Source organism: Panthera tigris, chromosome B1 (genome assembly GCF_018350195.1).
Source record: "Panthera tigris isolate Pti1 chromosome B1, P.tigris_Pti1_mat1.1, whole genome shotgun sequence".
NCBI lineage: Eukaryota > Metazoa > Chordata > Mammalia > Carnivora > Felidae > Panthera > Panthera tigris.
Genome location: NC_056663.1, coordinates 76,430,953 through 76,438,793, shown reverse-complemented (window position 1 = coordinate 76,438,793; position 7,841 = coordinate 76,430,953). Strand labels below are relative to the sequence as shown.

General features: G+C 32.9%; 1 protein-coding gene across 3 annotated transcripts in view; it reads right to left on the bottom strand.

The window, feature by feature from the left end:
* Positions 1–7,841, bottom strand: part of LRBA (LPS responsive beige-like anchor protein) — a 781,201-nt gene that overhangs the window by 383,757 nt on the left and 389,603 nt on the right. For all 3 annotated transcript variants that reach the window (XM_042983782.1, XM_042983784.1, XM_042983783.1), the window contains one exon: positions 2,694–2,860. In XM_042983782.1, coding sequence (XP_042839716.1) covers positions 2,694–2,860 — 167 coding nt within the window. The remainder of the gene's footprint in view (positions 1–2,693; positions 2,861–7,841) is intronic.

Genomic DNA, 7,841 nt, shown 5'->3' with positions numbered 1-7,841 from the left:
ATTAATGGGAAAGTATTAGGCCTACATAGCCATGGCTACAAGCAAATTATGTGGATTCCAAAGGAGGGTCAAAATAAAAAATGCCACAAATGAAATTTCTAAATATTGTACTATGATTGAATTTATAAGACAAAATGCTACTAAGATTCTTTAGATATAACACAAAGAAATTACACTTAAAATAATTTAATCCTCTTTACTGAAATTTTGCTCATTGTGCATATTTCTTTTAACAGGCTTAGGATAGTTAAATGCATTATAGCTACAGTAGGACTCTGATTTCTCTCTAATGCCATTTATGTTTTCTAGAATTATGCTAAGTGAAGAACAAAGTACACTGTGTTAGTCTCATTTATTACAACCATGCCCATAATTTACAAGCTGATTATGCAAGCCTCATACGAGGGAAATCAGAGAATAGTTAACCACTGTCAAAGAATGGTGAGCCAGCATACATTTTATCAACTACTTTTTTTTTTTTTTTTGCAGTTATCTAAAAAAGAAGCACCAGGGTCTACAAGTTCACTTTAATTGGGACACTGAAAAGAACCATTTTAAGAAAAGTGTATTAAAAGCATTAAGGAACAGCCAGGTATTCTTAACAAGTAACAGTTGAATGTAACACAGAACTAAATATAATGACAAAATAAAGATTAGTATGCAGGCAATGTGCTTTGCTATAGTATTGTTTTGAATAAAATCTAAGTTATGAGATGTGTAGAAAACTAACAATTCACTAATATTAGTTTTCCTTTTGATGATACATCTTTTGTTGTTGCTTTTAATTAAAAATGTACACACTTAAAAGCTAACAGTTTGACAGCTGCTTTCGTTTGGAAATAAAAAAAGTAAAATATGTATTTTATGTGTGTTTTTTGAAGTATTATAATTTCAGAATTTACTTCATTGTTTTTAGCTATATAAAATAAGAGTTGATGGCTTCAAACAACTCTATTACAGAAATACTAATTATTTCTACATAAATACATTTCACAGTCCATCTAAGATACTAAAGTATCTTAGTTCTCCAAGATACTTTATTACAGTCCATACATTTCACAGTCCATCTAAGATACTAAAGTATCTTAGTTCTCCAAGATACTTTATTACACCAAAATCACTTCAGAAAACCAATGCTTTCATGTTGATAGTGCAGGTATACTGTGCTATACAGAAGTAAAGATATCATTAGAAAAAATTTTGATCTCATGAAATGACATACTTGGCATAAGTTACTTAAGGGTTTTCAATTTTAAAATCATAAAACCTCCATTTAAGAAGAAAAAAATACTTCTAAAAAATTCAACACATATCAGAGCTCCCAATATGTGCCAGGCACTGTATGTCAAAGTAACATCCTAATTTATTCAGGGCCTGATTATAAAATGACTACATCTGTAACATTAAGGTATCTTGAAACTGCAAAACCCTCAATACACCCCTTTCCCCCGAACCTGCACTCTGCCCCAAACGCACACCCATAGGCTTTTACATGTTGTAAGATAAGGCACCAGAAAGCTCTGACCCAGTAATTCATGTCATTTCCATGACACCCTTGTAGCTGAGATCAACAAGAATAAAATTAAACAAATGCTATTCCTGCCTTTATTCAGTCCTTTTGCCCTCAAGTCCTTGACCTGTATTCCTTCCTCTAAACACCAAAAATGATATGTCCTGAAATGTAACTTATTTTAGTATTCTTAATACTTTTAAGTATTCTTAATAATAAGTATAAGATATATCTACTCTATATTGGTGCATACTTGTAGTCAAAACAAAAATTTCCCATAACAGGTCGCTTTCTACTCAGTTTTAAATCTGACTTGAAAAAATTAACATTATTTTCTGTATACTGGAAAATTTCTAAAAGTAGACGTAGATGTTTGTTAGATGCATAAGCTACTTAAAAAAGTGGAAACTAGTTACACCTATACATAATACACAATTTACTATTTTCATTTTTTGTTGTCTTCTAGAAAAAGTTATGTAAAAATGAGAAGCTAAAAAAATGTCTTTCTAAAGGGAAATTACAGAACATTTTCATTAACAAAACTTAAATGAGTCAAACATGTTAAGATTTATAGCATAAAAAATTCCAATAAAATCATATTTTATAATTAGTCTAAGTTGCCTTAGAAGGTAACTTAATTATTTTGTTTCTGGAAATTTCAAATAAAATAACAGCATGTTTACTTTGAGAATCTAACAAAGAGGAAGATATAGTGAATAAAATTTTAAAGAAGGCATTTAATTATCATAGTCTTAAAATTTACAAGGCAGTTCAAAAGAACACATACTGATATTTTCAAATTTATGTGTTTATAAACTCAAAAATGTAAAACAGGGAATAGTTTCTTAAAATATTGTATTTGTGCAAATTCAGATATAAGTATAGCTAATAAAACAGTTTGTTAACTATTTCCCTTAAAAGTTAACTTCAAAAAGAATAAGTATATGAACAAATATTCTTTTAGAAGTAGTTGAAGGAACTAAAATATCTGTAACGATCCCTAACTATACCCATACTGATTTTCTCCTATCCTTTTCTTCTACCCCTCATTCATAGTAGATGATAAAATACAAAGTTAAATTATTACTGTGGTCATCTGGCCTTGATCATATCCAAAGTTATTTATCTAAACCTAGGCCTTCTGTAGAAAATCAGTGGTCAAATCCTAAAGGTATCCCTTTACCTCACTGCAGAATTTCCCCAGGCTCCATGCTTGTCTGTGAGAATGTTGATAATTTTCTGGATTAGCTGAGTTGCTGTCACATGGTCTCGATATTTAGCTGCTCTTATCAAATGATCACACATCTTCTCATCTTCTCGTTTGTCTGCAGAATACTGGGCACACAGTGACTTGAATAGGAAAAAATAAACATCTATTAATACTATAAGAACATACAACATACAATAAAATAACCTCTAACATGAACTGAACCAACCAAAACTTTAAAATTACTTTTATATCCCTCATTAACTGAACTGAGATTTAGTGATCTACTACCCCAGTACAACAATCCCCCAAGAATTTATTTCTCTGAAGTCATTTATAAGATACATTCAGAAGTTGTTTTTAAGGAGACCTAAATAACTGGAAGACACCAACCATGTGAAGATGCAGGGATCCACTTTACAAGTAGCAAGAATGGGGCTACAAAGCACTCCAGGCAAAGTGACTCAGAGGAAGGAGAGTAAAAAATGAGTTTGGAGAAGCAGGCAGGGGCTGCACCATTTAGTACTGAGTCACTACACTAAGGAGTTTAGATTTTAATTTAATGCAGTGGGATACCGGAGGAAATTTTTAAGCTGGAGAGTGATGTGATTGATATATATATTAAAATGATCTCTATAGGTCTATTTAAAGAATAGATTATAGGGGCACCTAAGTGGCTCAGTCAGTTAAGTGACTTCGGCTCAGGCCTGATCTCACAGTTCATGAGTTTGAGCCCCACATCAGGCTCTGTGCTGACACCTTGGAACCTGGAGCCTGTTTCAGATTGTGTGTCTCCCTCTCTCTCTGTCCCTGCCCTATTTGTGCGCTCTCTTTCTCTCTCTCTCCCTCTCTCTCTCTCCCTCTCTCTCTCTCTCAAAAATAAACAAATATTTAAAAATAAAGAGTGGATTATAGCAGAAGAAAAGTTAAGAAGAGAGACCAGTCATGAGGCCACCACAGAGGTCCAGAAAACAGACACTGGTGGCTTGCAATAGTAAACCGGGCTAATTCTCAACAACCTTACAAGATGACAAAAAGTTTGCTCTTTTAAACCGCAGCTATGCAAAATGAATCAGCAGTACTGGAACCACCCAGGAACTTATAAAAAATGCAGAATTATAGGCCTAGTCCACACCTACTAAATCAGAATCCAAATCTTAATAAGAACCCAAGGTGATTTATATATTAAAGTTTGAAAAGTGCTGTCTTTGATATCATCAATTTTACCAAAAAATGTTAGGATTCATTAGCAATAACCAGATACAGTATAATCACTAAGTTTTAAGACAATTATTTCTTCTGAAATTCAGATTCTCCTGGTGTTATTATTATACTGACTAGTTAATATATTGCTAAAAACAGGAAAGCAAAGATTAATGTAAACTTTATCTTTAATTCTATTCACAGAACCTACTGGGCTCCTCCTCTTAACTTCCAAATGCAAGTTCTCATACACAAGCACATGTATACATAACCAATGGGAAGTTATAAAAATTTGATGTTGGAACACATATTACTAGTTTATGTGTATGATATACATTGTGATTTCCTGCCGTTCTACTGTATTCTGGTTCAAGTATATTGTTGCCACACACTACCCCCTAGCACTGCCCCAATAAAAAGAGAGGGCACTAACTATCCTAGACCAGTTTGGGTAATCATTACACCCACAATGACAAACTAGCTCAGGGGAAGGCACTCAACCTAACTGATGCATTAAGATGGTCAAAACTTTTGTTGGAAATTTCTTTCCTTCTTGTTAGGGTGTAAAATATGGAAGTACCTTAATTCCAGGAGTGTTGAAAGCTCTCTCTATACCATGAAGAAGGCTAGCCTGGGGATACAGCCAAAACCCAAAGTGAGCAGAGCTATGAGAATTACAGAAACATAGAGCTTATTCCAAAGAGAATCATGAACTTCTGAGTCAAATACTAGCCTATCTTTAGACTTTCTGCTGAGACTTTTTCTTTTAGACTTTTTATGAGACTCTATAAACTCCTCTTTATTCATTGGCCAGTATGAATTAGGTTTTCCTTTCATAACATCAAAAACAACCCAACTGATAGGGTGTTTATGTATATGACTAAGGAATCAAATATTTCTTAGTCTATGCAAAGCACTAGCCAATGGGGATCAAAGTTGCATTATCTTGATAGCCTTTGCCTGGGAGAATCCCCATTCCCTTCAGATTGGTAGGAGGGAAGTGGTAATAAAAGTATATTACTGACATTAAATTACTAAAGCTAAAAACTGATTTTTTTTAATTTTCATGTGTTTACTTTTTGTATTTAGAGAGAGAGAGGGAGGGATAGACTGTGTGCACGAGCAGGGGATAGGGGCAGAGAGAGGAAGAGAGAATCTTATGCAGGCTACATGCTCAGTGAGGAGCCCATCATGAGGCTCAATCCCACAACCCTGTTATCATGACCTCAACTGAAATCAAGAGTTAGATGCTCAACCAACTGAGCTATAAAGGTGCCTCTAAAAATTATTTTTAATAATAACATATACCAAAAGTAATTAGAGGAACATCCAAACTGCTATGAAGGAAGAAAGAAAATGGAAGGGTTTGAGAACATATATGAATATGTATCTCACACACACACACACACACACACACACACACACACACACACACAAATAAACATGAGATGGAAAAGCAAAGTAAAAACCAGATTGAAGTATCATCCTTGGAAGTATCTCCTAGCAGTCTTGGGCAACTAATTTGTTTTGCTTCTTCAGGTCTAATTGTCCTCACCTGCAAAATGAAGGGATTCTACTAGCTCTAAGAATTGGACAACTGGAAGATTTGGGGCAACCTCGTATTTTTTGTACACTGGTAAAAGCAAATTATTTATTTTACTTAAACACTGATGTGGAGAAAACAAATCATGTTAGGAACTAGAATAATTTATAAGAAATTAAAGGAAAATATCATATTGCACATATCAAAAAACACTGAGTCAAGCCATAACACAATTCGATTTGTCAAAAATATGATTTGAGAAAATAAAAAAATATGATTAAGAAATACTCGAAGAAGCAGCAGTTTAAGTGAAGATAACTAGGGAATTATTTCCATTGCAACAAAAATATCAACTGCTATGTGTTATTTTCAGAGATAGATTAAAGAACCAGGCAGCATGCTATAGGGTTATTTCATATCTAACTCAACCATACACTAAAATCAAAAAGACAAAATGGTAAACATTTGAAGATTTTTATATCTTCAACATTCAACACTATATCCATAAATCTGCCCTAACCTCACCTGATAAGAGGAAATTAATGATGAAAATTAGAAAATTATTGGCTTTAATACTCCCCTCAACACCATATACAGTAATATTAAACAGTACTAAAAACAGCAAAAAAATTTTTTGAATAGCTTCTTTTTCTGTTATTAATATTAGAATAATTTAATTTTAGCAAATTTACTTTGTAAACATTTGGTAAGTTATTAGACTGTGCTTGGAAAGACATAATTCTAAACATAAGAGTCTAAGGTAAGCTAAATAGTAAAATGGTTTAAAGTGTTCTTTAATGGATCCTCCTTTACAATTTAAACAGCAACTTTTCATATCTGACATAAAATCTATAGATATAAATCACATTAAAGGGCTATTCTTTCCCGATTATCAATCTCTGTCTCATTGTGGAACATTAGAGTCACATTCTGACCTTAAAACATGATAAAAGGAAACCAAACAAGAATGTTTTCTAAAGATATAATGAACTTATATCTATTTTTAAAAAATCTTTAAAATGTAATTTGAACACGTTCTATTAGAAACCAATAATATATTCTTTGTATGGTATATCATTCACAGTGAAGAACAGATGAGGAATATTTGCTTCAAGATCAAATACATATTACTTACTGCTGGAGTATATATTTGTGAATGTATATGTGCTTGTGGTTGGAGACTGAGTGGAGGTACACCAAGAAACCCTACTGTCCTGTCAATAGAATCAACAGCCAGGTCTAATACTTCCACTCAGTTTTACTTTACACCAACTTTTCAGTTTTCCCATTTTTAAGCAACACGCAACACGTAAACTGGGTAATATGACATCACAACCATGACCAGAAAAATATCTGAACCTAAACAAAAATATCTGAATCTAAAAAGAAAAGAAGTAAGCATCCTGGGAAATGATAGTTCAAATATATTTGATTATTGCTAAAGAAATGTAAGACTTATTACTGTAGAATAAATAAATATAAGACAAACCTACTTCTTAAAAGAAATTAATTTAATTGCAGGGAAAAGATAAAATAATAACTGAAGACAGAAACAATTTAGACTGGCCATTTATAATTTTTTAAATGTAAATGAAAACATAAAGACAGTATCACATTCAGTCTTTCCTTCCAGATGCTACATCTCTACCTAACTTCACTATTGTCCTTTGCATGAAAGGTCAGGGAGCAATAAACTTAAAACAAACAATGCAGATTCCTCTAGTATCCTCCTGTCATTGCTTCCTTCCTGATGGTCAAACTTTTTCCTTTATTATTTCTCATTATGAAATTCTGGCATTTCCTTAAGGCTTTGCCAAATGTCCTTTGGCAATATCATTCACTCCCACATCATCTCCTATTTACTATTGAGAGCCACATTTCAAATTTTTCATATCTGCCTGAGCTGTTTTCCTGAACTCTGAGCCCACATTTCTAAATGCAAGATAGTCTCCAATTATCCAATAAGCACCTAAAATTCAAAATTTACAACACTGCAATTACCATCTTTATCCCAAACATGCTACTATACTTCTCTCATCTGTGACTTCTCAGTTTCCCTTTCTTCATATCTCTTCATCCCATTTCAGCAAAACTCATTTACTTCTTACCACTTATCACTCTTACCACCATCCTAAGACAGATCTTTGTAAGTTCACAACTCAGTTCTTGAAATAATCTTTTAATTGCTCTCTTACAAACAGTCCCAGAATTACTTAAGAATTTATTTTGGTTTTGACACATATATACCCTACTCTTTAAAAAATAAATAATTGTCTAAAATAATGAACAATTAGGACCAAATTTTACTAGCTAAGGCCTTGTGGCCTTCTATAATTCATCAGTGTGGTATATTACCTTTCAACATGCCTGCCTATGAA